This window comes from Microcebus murinus, chromosome 8, assembly GCF_040939455.1.
Source record: "Microcebus murinus isolate Inina chromosome 8, M.murinus_Inina_mat1.0, whole genome shotgun sequence".
Taxonomy (NCBI): Eukaryota; Metazoa; Chordata; class Mammalia; order Primates; family Cheirogaleidae; genus Microcebus; species Microcebus murinus.
Genome location: NC_134111.1, coordinates 38,595,171 through 38,612,573, shown reverse-complemented (window position 1 = coordinate 38,612,573; position 17,403 = coordinate 38,595,171). Strand labels below are relative to the sequence as shown.

Here is a 17,403-nt window from a genome sequence, read left to right as displayed (position 1 = left end):
CGTGGATCAGGGAAGTGTTTGTTTTTATTTTGTTAGTTTCATTGGTTTCCTGCTTCCAAGGATAATGTATGTTTATTGAAAAAATGTCACATACCACAGAAAGGTTTAAAGAGTAAATTTTTTAAATCCCATGAAATGATGCTATTCAAAGGTAACCAATATTTTTATTTTGGCAAGCCCCTTTCCAACTCTCTTTCTATGCATAGATACATGGTTGATATTTTATATTAATAAGATCATACTATAAATATGGTTTTTTAATCTGTTTTTTGCATCTAATAATATGTTGTGGATATTTTCTATGTCACTGAATATAGAGATATAACATCCTTTTTCAATGGCAGTCGCTGTATGAAGGTACCATAATTGATTTAAGCCATCTCCTACTGCCAGACATTTAGCCTTTTTCCAATTTTTCTGTTTTGAGAAGCACTGCAGTATACATTCCAGTGCACATTTTTTGTACACTTGTTTTGTTGATTGTCTTCTTTGGATAATTTTCCAGAAGTAGGGTTGTGGGTCAAAGGCTATTCATATTTTAAATTGTGATACATATTTATAATATATATTGTCCAGTACTCAACAGAAAAGCTGTATCAAGTATACTTCTACCAATAACACATACAAGTACCCAGAAATTCCTTTAATTATCTTGAAACGATTAAACCCTGTGCAAGATCAGCAGCTGCTCTGTCAGAAGAGACTGTGCCTCACCAGCATAGCTCTCTTATTAGAGAAAGTAATAAATTCCAACTTCGTCTTCTTATTTCACATACTAAAGACTCATCATCCTTTGGAAAGAATTTTTAAGTCCATTAAATTTACTTGTCTTATATTTTACTTTTCTTAATAAAACACAAATGAAGTTTGTAAAAAAAAAAAAAAAGCCTTAAAATGATTATTCATTTTAATTCAGGCCCATTTTCCATACTTGTAAAATAAGAAGGCTGGTCAGTGGTTCTTAAACTTTTTGGAGTCTTAGGACCATTTGAGAATTTTTGAAACCTATCTAACCTACTTTCCAGGAAAACACATATATGCAAAAACACAGATATTTTGACATATTATTTACAGGAATTCACAGAGTTTTTGAAGTCAAATTACAGACTCTTCAGGACCTCACTCCATGAATCCAGGTGAAGAATCTCTGAATGAGATAGCTTTAAAGTTGCTTTTTGTTTTTAACACTAACACACATCTTGTACACACATATCATACATTTATATGCATGCAGAATTTAAATGTATATTTGGACAAAATTTGACATTTGCTTGATACAAAACCTAGTCTCATTATGACCTGTGAAATCACTTGTGTATACATAGCTATTGGAATGAAGTTTTCTATTTGTTTCAGGTTATTCAATGGCGAGCCCACCAGGAAGAGGTAGCAAGACTGGAAATGGAAATTTCTTCCAGAAGAAGAGAAAAGGAAGAGGAGAAAAAGAAGCTGTGGAAAGAAAAGGAATTGTTGCAAAGAGAGGAGAAGAAAAAAAAGGTATAAAATCTATTGTCAGTGTGAATGAATATTTAATGGCCTAATTGAGCTTTAATTGATCTTGGTGTTTGGCATAGAATTCTCCTAGGCAGTTCTGAGAAAATGCATGAGGATCTAGTGGATTCTTGCTTCAGTTTATTTGAGCTTCAAAGATTTGTTGACATGGAGGAGAACTCACTTTGTTGATCTACACGAGTATAGGTACCTGTGATTATCAGAGATGCTGCAGGTAAAACAAAACAAAACAAAAAGGATGACGTTTGTTACTATTATTAAGTCCTGCAGTAAGTAGGGACTCAGGGGTGGGGAACCTTTTCATGTTGGAAGGCCACATTAATTTAGCTGTAATCAAATAAGGCCACATTCAAGAAAGTTCAATTAGATATACTTAAAAATGTATATTATTTTGTAAAAATGTAACTACTATGTACTTAATAATTTAAAAAAATGAAAACTATTTGTTAATTTTAAAGTTAACTAACCTTTTAATGACTTTTTTCTGTCTGCCTTTTGTTGAAAAGCATTTGAATATTTGGTTGCAGCATGGAAGTACACAGTTTCAGTTGATCCTATAGATGGGTATCAGTCATTTGTGACCTTAAGAGTGTCTGGATTTGGATTAGGTAAGAGAATGGAGATTCTCGCAGCAACAAGTGATTGAAAAGCAAGAAAGCATTTTTCAGGCATGTTGCTGAAGGCGTGGGTATCCTATTGCAATTTTCCATATTTCAATTAGATCTTCCTTAGCATCAAACAATGACTTTAAAATGTCATCTCCTGAGAGCTCAATCAATTCCATCTATGTTCTTTAGGTACCTTGGTGATGTCAACTAGGTGAGGCTGAAATGCTAATTTGAGTGTGATGTCATGGTTCTCAAAGTCAGTGAACCTTTCATTGTATTCTACAATTATTAATAGTAGGTCTATAACAGCTGCATATTCTTCAAATGATTCGCATATATCGTCCTGCTCATCAATGAACTTGACTAACTGGGGAAAATGTTCATCCAAATTTTTTTTTTAAGAAGTAATGTTTTGAAAAAAGATGGCTTTTTTCCAGATGCTTGGATTTTTTGCCACATAGCATATATAGATTTAGTTTTACCTTGTAAAGAAATATTCAAGTCGTTTCGATTTGACATATCACACAGAAATGTTGCATTCCTATAGAAATCTTTCAATAGTTCCTGTTGCTGATTCTGTTCTTCATTAAATTTAACAATATGTTCTTGCAGAGATAAAATTTTGGCTAATACCTACCTATCCCTGCGATAGCCAACACACTTTACAATGGTATGGTAAATCCACACTGAATACCGCTCTTTAGCATGTTACAAAACTGGCCTTGCCATGTTGCATTGTACCAATACAGTTAACAATAATTATAACTTGATGCAAAGTGTCACTTAAAATAGTAGCTTTAGCACAGAGATTTTGCTGCTACAAGATACAATGAAAACAAATAATAACATTTGGATCTGTTAATACTTTTTCTTATCTGTGCAATAAACCCTTCATGTTTTTCTCTCATAGAATGTGTACTTTCTGTACACATACTCATTGAATTTACCAAATTCAGTCCAACTTTACAATATTTATCTTGATAGTTGTTGAAGATCTCTATTCTCTGTGTTCTGTTCCCAAATAAGATGCCCAAAGTGAGTAACTGTTTGTAATAAAGACGATCTGTTATGACCCCAATGAAGTATAAAACCTATTCCAAGTCAGTAGTATCAGTTGATTCATCCAAAGTGATTGAATAATATATATTTTCCTTTTGAAGTATTGTATGAAGTTGTTCTGTTAAATCGAAGGCTAATTCATGCTGCCAGTCATTTATGGTTCTCCTTGAAAGAGGCAGTTGTTCGTACTTTGAAACATTATCAGGGCCTAAGCATCCTATAACTTTGACAGTGCATTCTTTCAAAATTTCCATATCACTGAATGGATTCCCTTTCACCCCAAGTATATAAGCTATTTTATAAGTTGCTTCAGTGGCATTATTTACAGGTCTTATTGCTGCTTGAAAGAATTGTCTTTGCTTTTGCTTTTCATCTTTTAATTTCTGTAATACAACCTTTTGCACCTCTCCCTCTAATTTAAAATATTTGTGGTCCTTATGAGTGTTATAATGCTGATGAGCATTGAATTTCTTTAATGCCCATATTGCAATATCACAAAGCAAGCAAATCATCTTATCTTTAGCCAAAACAAGATAATATTGCAATTCCCAATCCTCATTAAAAAATCTGTTTCCTTTCTTCAGCATTCTCTTGGTCTTCTTTGACATGATGGGCTGTTAAGCACACAGAATTAAAAAATACTATGGAGCTGTGTAACTATTCACAAATTTCACTTCAGACAGAAGCAGTGTGCACTGTTATCAAAAGCTGATAACAGACTGGTTATCTGTTGTCCCCCATAAACTTTCGCCAACCAGCCTCATGCAGTAGTGGTGCCAGTCAGGCAGGGGAAGTTAGAACTAAATCATGAGCAGAGCAGCTGTTAATTTAGCCCTTATGGCTTACTAATGTTCTAATTGTGCCAGTCAATCTGGGAGGATTATTTTCTTGAAACTTATTTTATTCTTTGGTATTTTAGATATGTTCATTTAAAAAATAAAAATATAAAAGACAAACAGGAATACATTAATAAAAATAAAAGGATTTGTTCTGCAAAATTTGTATTCAGTCAAAAGGCCATATTTAAGGACCTAGAAGGCCACTGGTTCCCCCCAACCCCCCGACATGGTAAAAACTAGGGGGTTCTGGGATAGCATCTTGGTTAATGGCAATGTGGCAAATGATTGCCAAAAATGTCATTGTTGGTGGAATATATTTCACTAGTCATAGTACAATTCATTGAAGGCCAAAATGACCTTTAAAGAGTTTTACTTCTTGATTATTTGTTAGATGGTTTTGTTTTTTCATTTGCTGACACAAACTCATTATTCCTCTTTTGAGCAAACATTTATTTCACAATCTTATATTCACCAAAACAAATGATTGCTGATAATCTATGGAAGGTAGAAAATACTTGAAGGCTATTTTTGTTTCTTGGTTTTTAAATATATTAATATATGATGTATTTATTTAGGCATTTTTGTTTTCACAACAAAACTAACAAAATTCACAATAAACATACTTTTGTTAAAATTTTTATCAGATTTATTAATCAATGTCTTAAATGGAGTTGCTGACTTCCATAGAAATAATTCACAAAAGGCAATTAATTTGTGAACAACACAATGAAAGGAAATGTTGTTAATCTACACACTTGTATTGACTTGATCTGTGTGATATAAAAAATGTTTTCTTTTGAAAAGCGGCTTACAGTGCTAAGAATGACTGATTAATTCATAATTCATTGGTAGATAAACTTTTCACTTTTGTAAACATTGTTGATATTTTTGGCTATGTAACCAACTAGATCTAACAAGCTCTTGTCTTAAAGCTTTTCTTCAAAGTAAAATATGTGAGAGATAAAGGAACTATGGATTTTTAAGTTATAAGCCAGTTTTTTTGTATTTTACTTTGCTTTAGTTGTCATGGTTATTGATTTGTTTGTGTCTTGAAATCAGCAAATTGGTATAGAAACAGCATGTGTAGAAAACAACATACATAGAAGTTGTATGATTATTTGACAAAGTCAGCTGCTAAGAAAATATAATTCATGGTTCTTATATTTTTAATTTAAGAATGAATTTAATTTCTACTTCTAAGGAAGTTGGGTGGTTTCATCAAGTTGCTGTCAAGAGAGTTGATGGTTAAAGGGAATAATTACACATACTTCAGAAACTCATAAATATTGATCATGTTCAAATAATGTAAGTAAACTACATATCTCTGTCAGGGACTTACCAATTATTTACTGTTATGAAAGTACAGTATTTGAAAAGCATATCCCTATAGTTTTGTCATCTACCTGGACCTTCATAGCATTTCCTCACTATGAATTAGTATGACCACAAAAAGTATTATGTTTTTAGGCATTTGTTGACATATAGTGTCATATATATATCACATAAATGCCACATAAAGAGGTTTAGATGCAGTTCCATTCCCTGGAGTTTACAAAGACAGGTGAGAATGCACAATTAAATAACTCAAGTACTGAGACTAGGAGTAGGTGCATTTAATTGTAGAAAATAAATCTAAGCTAATCAATTGGCATAGTCACACAGAAGATGGAGGGACATTGCTAGTTGTCATCTTTGTAGTCTGTAAGATTTCTGAAAGTTAGAGAAAGGCATTTTGAAAGACAGGAAAGAGAGCTTTCTGAGATTGCAGATGGGGTTGATGTTCAGCCTATATAATGCCTAGTCTAGAGTTCCATGGGATCCAGGTTAGGGTAGTCCTAGCCTAGCTCTTAAAATGGAGAATTTAAGCAGGGCTCACATAAAAAGGAGACATATCCCTTGTCTAGCAGTTCAAAATTCTCTCTAAATTTTAAGCCAGTTCCTAATCTACACACCACCCACATTGTACAATCAAGAGGCAAGAAGCATTATCAAGAAAGCCAGGACACCTCAACTGGTAATGTGACCCTACCTTGGAGATATTTCTAGGGAGGGATCTATCATTTTGTGACTTACTAGCTTCTTGTGACATCATACTTGTAAATACCACAAGAGCCATACTTCAGTAAAACATTGGCACTTGAGTGTTCCCCCATGCCCTCCGGTGATCAAATATCCAGAATTATACACATCCTACAGATAGCCAGGAGGAGGATAAACAGTCTAAAATAAAAGGGGATAGACTATCACAAACAGAATGGGGGTTAGAGTGACAGTGCTTCTCAGAAAACTCCAGAAGCTCTGCGCTGAGGAGGGAATCTAGAGTACCTCAGTGTAGATCAAAGCCATTCTCCCAGTGTGGGGATTGTGGGTTCTTATGAAGGCAGTGAACCATCAAATCTCTTCTCCAGTGTTTTTAATCTAATAATATAGTGATCTAAAGAATTAAGAGTAGGAAAAAAGGTGGGCACAGAAGAATGATTTTTTAAAAAATTCCCAAAATTTAAACTCTGCTTTTTCAGGATTATTAGATTTAAAGGGGGCAACAAATAAGACCTATACCAAGCAGGCTTCTATGATGGGCCCTGAGATTCCCTATCTCTCCCTCCAACCACCATGTGCTATGTATAATTATCAAAACTATAAATACTGTGGCTTTTACTACCATGATTAGGTTTGATTATATGGCACAGAAGACCTTAAAATAGGGAGATTATCTGAGTGGGACTGGCCTAACCACATGAGCCCTTTAGAAGCTGAGAGTTTTCTCAGGCTGGTCACAGAGGGAGTAGTCAGAGATTTGGAGCACAAGAAGGATGGAAGACTGAGGGAGTCACATGGCAAGGGATGTGGGGGGATTTTGGGAGCCGAGGGTGGCCTTGGCTGACAGCCAGCAAGGAAATGGGACCTCTAACCTATAGATCTGTAACCACAAATAACTGAACTTTAACAAAAAATAAGAATGAGCTTGGAAGCAGATTTTTCTCTAGATGAGAACTCAGTTCTGTCAACACCTTGATTTCAGCCTTGTGATACCATGAGCAGAGAGCCCCCAGGTTCCCTGTGCTAGACTTCTGAATTACAGAATTCTGAGATAGTAAATGGTGTTGTTTTAAGCTACTACATTTGTGGTGGTATTTTTATGTAATAATTTTTTAAAAAACGAATACAGATTTTGGTATCTGGAAATAAAATTCTGCCATAACAAATACCTAAAAATACAGAAGTGGCTTTGGAATTGAGAAGTGGTAAGAAGCTGGAAGAATCTGGAAGAATTTTGAAGATGATAGAGAAAGACCAAAATACCTTGAACAAACTCTTAGTATTAATAGAAATATTAATGTTAAAGATGTGATGGGTAAAGGCTGAGGAGCAAGCGATGAATGTATTATTAGAAATTGTAGAAATGAGTATAATGTGTTACCTGGTGACAGGAAGTCTAGGGAAATCGTGTCCTACAGTTCAGTGGAAAACAAATTTCCACAAAGTTTGTAATGAACTTCACAAGTGATGAACTAAGACTTCCAATCAAAATGTTGAAGTTGCCACCTGGCTTCTTTTTGCAGCTTATAGTAAAAAGGAGAGAGATAAATGTAGGGAAAAACTGTTAAACTAAAAGGTTCCAGACCTGATGTTTTGGGAAATTCTCAACCTATCCAGATGGCAAAAGGCAGTAGAGTTAAGAGATTAAGAGACATTGTGGGATAGAGGAAAGAGTGGTGTGTGAATGTGACTGTCCTTTGTCTCAAAAAGATCAAAAGGTCAGAGTATTTACTCATATAAAACAGCGGTCCCCAAGATTTTTGGCACCAGGGACCTTTATCATGGAAGACATTTTTCGGGTGGGGAGGGGTGGGTTGAAGGGGAGGGATGGGGAGTGGCTGCTCACCTCCTGCTATGCAGCCCCCTAGTTCCTAAGTTTCATGGAAGATAATTTTTCCATGGAGTAGCAGAAGGGGAGCAGAAAGGATAGAGCTCTGTGGCCTAGTCCCTAACAGGCCACAGACTAATACCAGTCTGCAGCCCTGGGGTTGGGGACTGTAGATATAAAAGACATTTCCAGGAGACTAAGGATGTTTCTCATAGATACTTTCAAACTAGAGGGCCTTCAAGAAGTTTAAGGGTGATATCCCTTAGCCACCTTAACAGGAGGCCAAGGCTAATATGATAAAGATTATGGGTATGGCTTTTGTCTAATGGAGTGAATTTCCTAAAATTCATAGATGGCCCACTGGGTTTTTGAGAAAATCTTATCACAAATACTGCCAGCTTGGACTGAAAGGGAGAGAAAGAGTTTAATGTGAAAGGAAGCTAATGAACCCCCAAAATTCTATTGGTAGGAAGTAGGCTGATAAAACCACTGAGCAGCAAGCATGTGCTGTCATTCATGAAAAAGGAAGGAGGACTCAGAGGGAGAACCAAAAGCCTAGAGGGCAGAATTTAATAGCCCAGGTATGAGAGACTGTGGCTGGCACTTGTGGCCCCTGGCATTCCTGATACTTCCACCATTGAATCAAACCCTCCAGGCTGGGGGATGCGGTGAACATTGTGAAGGGGAAGGGCATACCTCTAACCCTTGCTAGGGAGAGGCAAAGATATAAAATGTAACCAAAATGTTAAAAAAAAAACAACAAAAAAACAAAAAACATTTAGCAGGTATCCGGCAGGTGGGAGGGGGGAGGAGGGGATGGGTATTTACATACATAATGAGTGTGATGCCCACCGTCTGGGGAATGGACACGCACGCTTGAAGCTCTGACTCGTGGGGGGCGTGGTAGGGAGGCGAGACAAGGGCAATGTATGTAACCTTAACGTTTGTACCCCCATAATATGCTGAAAATAAAACCTTCCAGGCTAAGAAAGAGCTGAGTCTGCCCAGATCTCTCTGTAAATGGACAGGCTGCTGACTACACCTCAGGGAAGGGAAAATTGCTTCCTGAAGACAGACGACATTTTGAGAGAGAGACTGGGCTGAGTTGAACATGCTCAGTCACTTCTCCTAAATTTGCCAATCAGAATGAGGGACAGCGACTGTGACCCCTTCTGGAGAGGGGAAATTCCCAGCCCTGTGAGGAGTGGAAGATGAGCATTTCCCCCTCATTAGAGTATAGGCTAGATTTGATATCTCTAGGTACATCCATGACTCTGAAATGATATTTCACTAATGTCTCAAAAGAGGGAGAAAAGTCCAAAGACACTTTTTTATTCAGCCATACATTGGCCTTAATACGTCAACTAAATGGTACATTAACAACCTTACTGAGACCTGAGCCAAGAACTTTATAAATAGATGATGTAAGGGGATCTACTTACTAGAATCGGAATGAAAAGAGCCACCATGGAAGTCAGAAAAAAACCAAACTATAATATGAACTGGGTAGCAAATGTGGAGGGCCAAGAACTCGGTGAGCTAGTTTCAAGTGGGGAATGGCTCAGAGTAGTACTGAACCTGTGGGCTTTTTGCATTCGCTCAGACCTGACTTGGGGTTCCAGCACTGCCGCTTGTTAACTGTGTGGCATTGAGGGAGATTACTTTATCTCCCTAAATTTCAGTGTTTGTATCATGTTTGTATTTGTACAAACATTATATAAAACAGTGCATGCGAAGCAGCTAGCACATGCCTGGCACCTAGGAAGAGCTCCCTAAATGATGTCGTTATAATTGTTGATATACTTATTATTGTTACCCCAGAGGAGTTGTAGAGCAGAGGTGGTTAGAAAAATATCATGAGAATCAAATAGGACAGGTAGAAATGAGGTAAAGATAATAGTAATTAGAGGCAGTGGATTAAGGCTGGTTCATAAATTATCATCATAAATACAGTTCTTTTTATTAATATTTTTATCTAGTTTCTCTTCACTTGGGAGGAGAATGCCTCTACAGTGGCAGAACTCTATCAACACTAGTGACTGGATAATTCTTTGAAAGTTCTAGTGAGATGAAAATTTCTAATTACAACATAGAGCATGCAGGATTAGTTATCTGTAGTTATTCACTGTAACCCAAAGGACTGTTGACTGGTTGGTACATTCTGTGGCAGTCATCAACAAAATGTGCACTCATTAGCACCTAACTAGATCAAACAAAACATACAACATTATTCATAAGTTTCATGAGTTGCTGACTTTGTTGTAAACTATACACATAAGCCTTCTAATATGTGTTTTATTTTGAAATCCCAAGGTCACCTTTCAGGAAATACTAGGGTTCAATGTATTGCATTTGCTTTTTTATTGAGCATTGGTGCCAGTGCCTTCTAGCACATAGTACTGTGTGGCATTTGCTTCCTCTCTAACCTCCCCACCTCCTACACAAAGGATAGTGGGGTCAACTCCTAGTAACCTATATGGACAGTAAGAGTGGGGATACTCCCAGAGGGATCACTAAAGATCCAAATGGGATGATCATGCATTCCTTTGCTTATTTACTTATTCAATAAGTATGTGCCAAATACCTGTACTGTGACACGTATTATATTCAGTCCTCCATTCTCCATACCTCATGCAATTGTAAGAGGTCACCCACTCAAACAGAAATTGCCCCCTTTTCTGTATATTTTTAAAGGGATGTATTCACCTGCTCTGCCACAAAATAACATGCAATTCTTAGTTGGGCCAATGGAAGCTCTTATTAATAATATACAGGGATTTCTTTTAGCTGCAAACTTTCTGAGTATAACAAAAAGAGATAATAGAAGAAAACTAAAAATGCAAAATGGAGTGAATGCTATAGAGTTTGTAATTAGTTAAATTAAGCATGGCTAAGTATAGCAAATTAAATATATATGTGCATATGTATACATGTATATGCACTTATATATGTGTACATATGTGTATTCATGTATAATTAGAGAGATTTTGAGATTAACTTCCTGACCTTTTTGGGGGAATATTGATGAAGGCCTTAGCTTGGGGTAGCTGGGAGAGTGCCTTTGTCCTCATCTACCCCTAGACCTCCTCTTCTCTTATTTCCTGTTCCTGCATCATCAAACTGTACTTTGGGCCTCTGTCCTCACACTGGCTCATGCTGATCTGATTGCTTTCTCCTGTGAATGCTCTTATGCTAATAGAAGTTATTAGTTTGCCATAGCTAATCAAAGTTCGGGCCTTAGGATAGACTTTTTGCCCTGGCTGACTCCAGTAAGATTTATCAACTCCCTTTCTATTAATTTTTCTCTTTCCATTTATGCCTTTAATTGCTGTTGCATGCGTGTGTGCACCACAGGAGCTGCAGGATATAGAACTGTCCTCTGCAATTTCCTTCAAATACGTGTGACTGATTGCCTTTCATCTCATTGAACGCTCTGCTGTCGAGGAGGGAGGGTGATACAGGTCTCAGGGTTTTAGGCAGTGAAAAAAGAAACTTTTGAAATCAGCGTGCTGCCTGGAAAACCCAGCTCACAGCAGAGAGGACCCTCTGAGATGGTACCTCCTGGTACTGGCCCAAGTCATCTCTGTCTTCCAGGTCCTTTTCCTTCATGATGTTCCTTCTCAAACTTGTGTCACATAGAGACTGAGACTTCTTTAAAGAAGCATATATGTATGTGAGAGAGAAAGAGAGAGAGAGAGAAAAGAGAGATCTAACTGGATACCAGTTAGACTAAAATGACTTAATGTGTCAATTTATGTAATATGTCACTAGGGCCACCTGAAATGTGAACACGAATGAAAACACTGTGGCAGCACTCAGTAATACAGTGACATTCAGATGATCTGAAATTGGCTTATAGCATTCTTTTACATTTTCATAAAACTGAGACTATGGAATATAAGACCTCTCACAGACTTTCTGGACCCTGGAAACATGTCTCTGAACTCTGAGGACCAGCTTGATCTCTAGTTTAATGTCCAAGATCTCTCATCATAAGCATCCTCAATGCAAAAGAACCACCTGCCACCAGAGCTGAAGTATCTATACTGGACTAAGGACCAATCTGTTGAGCTACTTCCTACTCTCTGTTTTGAGGTTCTGTTAATTACTAACTCCTAGATGTATGATCTTGAAAAGTTCAAGATGGTGTTTTTTATTTAGCCATTAGTCTTTTTATTTGGGAATCTGATGAACTACTGCAAACATGGGGGCTGAAAAACCTAATTGGCAAATTAACTCTCAGAATAATATAATGGTCAAAGGAGAAGATAGTATATATTTTATATAGCTAGGACTCCACAATAAACTAAAGATTCAGACTTTATTTTCTGAGAATTTAATATTGTTCCTTTAAATGTTATTGTATGGGTAAAGAAATTAGAATGGGAGCTTTAATTATGCAAAAGAAATAAATTAAGGGTCATCTAATTTTAAAATGTTCGTAATGTTCTTATTTTGTTATTAAAATTTAGAAATGAACATTAAAGTACACTTATTAAATTAACTTATTCTAATCTTTTAACACGAGACTAAACATAGACTCAACTATCAGTGCAGTATATTAGTCAAGGGGTGACAGAAAAGGAAGGTAGAATGGTAATCCAAGAAACTCACTTTTCTTGTTTCAACTGTCTTGTAAAACTTCCATTAGAGCATCCTTTTTAAAAAGTAGAAAAACTAATGGAATCATTCTACTCTCAAGAAAGTCAGGTAGAGAAAAAAAAAGGAAGCCTGGATGATCAAAAGCCAGATGTATTTGTTTTTCTGAGAAAGATTTCCCACTAGACAGTTTTAGATGAAGAATCTTAAAAATTAACTCCAGGTGTCAATTTTAGGCTACATTTTCTGTATAGGTCTTGATTATTCATAGGGGTTGGATTTAATTAACAGGCACGTAAACAGTGCCTGCTATGTGCAAAACACTATTCTTTTTTTTTTTTTTTTTGAGACAGAGTCTCGCTTGTTGCCCAGGCTAGAGTGAGTGCCGTGGCGTCAGCCTAGCTCACAGCAACCTCAAACTCCTGGGCTCAAGCAATCCTCTGCCTCAGCCTCCCAAGTAGCTGGGACTACAGGCATGCGCCACCATGCCCGGCTAATTTTATATATATATATATTAGTTGGCCAATTAATTTCTTTCTATTTATAGTAGAGACGGGGTCTTGCTCTTGCTCAGGCTGGTTTCGAACTCCTGACCTCGAGCAATCCGCCCGCCTCAGCCTCCCAGAGTGCTAGGATTACAGGCGTGAGCCACCGCGCCCGGCTTGCAAAACACTATTCTATGTTCATTTAATGTTCTTAACAGCCCTAAGGGGTGGATGTTAATATGATCCTCATTGTATAAATGAAAAAACTGAGACACAGAGGTTCCATAATTTCCCCAAAGTCACATAGACATTAAGTGGTGCAGTTAGGATTTGAACCCAGGTGGTCTAACTTCAAAGTTCATGATTTCAAAAACTGTGCTACTCTGCTCCTCATTGTGATTGCTGTTTGCTGTCAATTTTGTTATTAATTAATTTTGAGAAACCTCAGACTATTCACTTTAGGATCATTTTCATGGCTTTAGTTCTGTCCTGATTTACTCATAACTATTCAATAGATAGGTAATTGATAATTTAAAAATTCTTTAGTAGTACCTGCCTGCTTACTAGTAGAATTTCTTTTATGTTCTCAAGGTGCACACAGCTTACTATGTCTGTCTCCTTACCCTTCTTAATATTCTTTCAAGATTTCTCTCCCTGGGTTAATGAACCACTATGGCTAAACACTTTACAAAAAAACTAGATTATAATTTGATCAAAGTTGAAGTATTAAGGGTATCAAATATAAACAGATTAAAAATGCCTTCTTCATTGCCTCCTTGGTGCCATTCTTTTTGTTAAGTAGACTGAAGAAAATATTAATAATTTTGATGTGATTTCATTACCTGTTGACAAGAAGAGAACTTCCACAGTCTTCCAATATCAAATTTACCACCCTCTCAGAATCTGTACCCATTATCTGGCCTTCCCTCCTTTTACAGTACATGAAGTGTCTGTGCTCCTAAGGCTGGCCCTCCATTTCTGCACTGAATCCCATCCCCTCTCACCTTCTCAAGATTGTTTCTCTCCTACCACCATCATTTCCCCCTTTTCTAGATCTTTCCCTTTAACCTACACATATGCCATTATGACTTCCATCTAACAAATACTCTCTCTTAATCCCATATATCCCCCTTCAGAAAATCTCACCATTCCACGGCCTTTACACAGTGTTTCCAATTTATCTCCTCCGTTTCTCTCGTGAACCACTCTGGCAATGCTGCACTTGCCAAGATCATTGTCAACCTCCATGTTGCTAATTCCAGTGGTCAGTTCTTAGTCCTCACCTTACTTGAATCATTATGATAGAGCAGATTGCTGCGTCCTCTTGGGGAAACTTGATTTACTAGATTTTTAGGAAGCCATTCTCTCTTTGTTCTTCTGTCTTGTTGGTATCTCCTTCCCAGTAAACATCACTCCATCTTCTAAGCTTGGGAGCGCCCTGGGAAGCTGGACGCTCAGTATGTTTACTTTCCAGGTGATCTCCACCAATCCAACATAACTTTATATATATTTATATGCCAACTAATACCAATTAATAGCTCTGGCATGGACTTCTCTCTTGAACTCCAAAACTCACATAACCAGCTCCTCGAATCTAGTATGTCCAAACTATGTGCTTGCTTTCCCTCTAAACCCACGCCTTTCCTAGTGTTCCTTTTCTTAATAAATGAAAATCTATTCTACCAAGCCTTGGTATCATCTTTGACTCCTAATTTTTCCTGTTTATACCTTCATCTGTTGGCATAGATAGAAGGTTCTACCTTTAAAATATAATCAGGACTGTTAGAAGAGCCTCCTAATCTTATAACTAATGTCTCTGCCTCCTCTCTTTCCATTCACATCCCTCTTGTCCAATCCATTTCCCACACAGTGGCCAAACTGATAGTTCTAAAATGCACTTCAGATCATGTCAGTCCTCTGCTGAAAGCATGTCAATGTCTGTCCCACTCAGAATAAAACCCAAAGTTCTGACCAGGACATGCAAGGCCCTGCACGGTCTACCTCCCTGCACTGCATCAATACCTCTCAGACCTCATGTCCTACCACTTTGCCTCCACTCTGCCCAGCCCTAACAGCCCACTTCCCCCTATGTGAACACTCTAGCACATCCCCTTAGCTTTTTGCCCTGTGGCTGTTCCCTCTCCCTGAAGCCCTCCTCTGCCAGATGTCTGCATGAGTCACCCCCACACCCCACCAAGGGTCTTGCACAAATTTCAACTTAGAAAGAATGTCTTTGATGACCTAACTTAAAATGGCATCCTCCTTCCCTGTCACTGTATTTATCTGCTTTATTTTTTTCTTTAGCATTTATGACTCTCTGACATCTATTTATTTATTTATTGGCTATCTTCACTGCCCCTTGTAGAATGTAAACCCCATGAGAAAAGGAAATTTGTCTGTTTTCGTCATCGCCTATCCCCAGTGCCTGGAAAATATTGGAACGAATGAATTTAGTGAATGAACTGTATATGACTCTGCTCTGATGTTGAGATATAGAGGAAAGCATGCCAAACTAGGAGGCCTGGGCAAGATGGGTGACCTTGGCAAGTCGTGTAGGCTCCAGGAGTTTTGCCTCTTCAGTTGTAAAATGAGGGCTTTGGATTAAATGATCACAAAAATTACCTTGGCTCTAAGTCATGATTGAATGACTCTGAGGTTTGATTACTTTTCACTTTTCACTCTCCCTGACACTTCAGGTTTTGAAATACGGCATCCTCAGTATATATACTCCCTTCTTAATGAATAGTGAAAAGAGAGAAATTAAACAAGATTACAGACAAATTCATTTCAGCAATATCAACATATGACATGATCATTATGCAATATTTCAATGCCCATGCTGAAAACAGACCTTCCTCCTAAAGGAGACGTGACAGTTATTTTTTAATCCACCTGGCATTTCAATTAAGAGGGAGATAACTAATGTGTTTACTCTACATATACTTTCTTGGCTCATCATGTTATAAGGACATAAGACTACATCATAGCAGAAAATAGCTTATTGCTAATTTAAGCAGGCTGCTTTGCTATGGGAAAATGCTCACATAAGTGACCAAAGTAAACACCACCTAAGAGGAATTAATGTTACTTATTTATAGGCATTACTACTTCCAAACTATATATAATAAAAGGCATTAATACTATTGTGCTGGGTATCTTCCACCAGGGTTGTATTACCCTCCATTCTACTCTGTGGCCCATTCTACTCCTAGGTGGCTCTCTTGCCCTCTGGCTTCTGGTTGGGTTCAGCCAAAGTAGAACGTGGTAGCCAGAGTGAGGGAGGGGAATGAGGTCCAGAGAGTTATTTTCCCAGCTCCTTGCCCTGTGCTGACCAGTTGTGTCCTTCACCAAAGGTCTCAGCTTCTGCCAGATGGCCCTCCCCACCCAGCCTTCTCTGTCTCTGGTCTATAGATGGTAAAGCCACCCGGCACTAAATGGTCCCTTGTGGCTGTCCTGTGCATTCCAAACCTCCTTTGTCAATTCTCTCCTTATTATATTCTTCTCGATTCATCCTAATTTTGAGTGTGCCATCTGTTTCCTATTAGGAATCATTAAAATAGAAAATCAGTAAGAGAACGAGAGACAAGAAATTAAGAGGATGAGGATGTCGTTATGTCAGCAAACCAAGACTAAAGAAGGGTGTTGTAATTGAACATGGTTAAGTTAAAGGGAAACATTTTAGCTCTTATTTTCTAATAATAGACAGCATACCAGCAGATTAGGATCTGACAAAATATATTGGGAGAAGAAATGCAACCTACTCAATAGATAGCATTTTCAATAGGAGTTTTACAAGTCTAAAGCAATATTCTTATGATATTGCACCAGCCTTTATGAGGCCTATGGAATAAAATTAAATCATAGTTCGTAAAACTGGAGAAAGTGAAAGTGATTCTACATGCAAGATGATAAAAAGTGAAAATGTTGTGTGGATATATATACAGTATTCTTGTCATTTGACTTGATTTAGAAAGACTTTGGAAACTTTAGGAATGAATAGTAGTCATGTCACTTAGATACTCCTGCTAAATATAAATTTTCTTGGCCAGACTTTTTAAAAATGTACTTTTGTAATTATAAAGTATTTTTATGTCCATTGGAAAGAATTTGGAAAATACAAACAAGCATACAAAATATAATAAAATCATCCCAAATCCTAAACCACTACCAAAAGAAAATTATTAACAATATTTTTACATTCATTTTTTTCCTACATACACAGGAACTTTAACTTAACTAGAATCATACTGAACATATTATTTTCAACTTGATTTTTCTCCATTTATCAACATATCTTGCATATTTTTCCCTTTTCTCCTACCACATAATTTTTAGTGCCTGCATAATGTTTCATCAGATTAGTATGTTTTTCCAACCTCACAATTTGGGATAGTTATATTATTTCTAATTTTTCACCCTTTTAAAATTGTAAT

At 37.1% G+C, this 17,403-nt stretch overlaps 1 protein-coding gene across 1 annotated transcript in view; it reads left to right on the top strand.

The window, feature by feature from the left end:
• The window catches only part of CCDC148 (coiled-coil domain containing 148), a 240,843-nt gene that overhangs the window by 153,923 nt on the left and 69,517 nt on the right, over positions 1-17,403 (top strand). Inside the window, exon 10 of the mRNA XM_012745265.2 lies at positions 1,357-1,497. Within this exon, the coding sequence (XP_012600719.1) occupies positions 1,357-1,497 (141 nt within the window). The remainder of the gene's footprint in view (positions 1-1,356; positions 1,498-17,403) is intronic.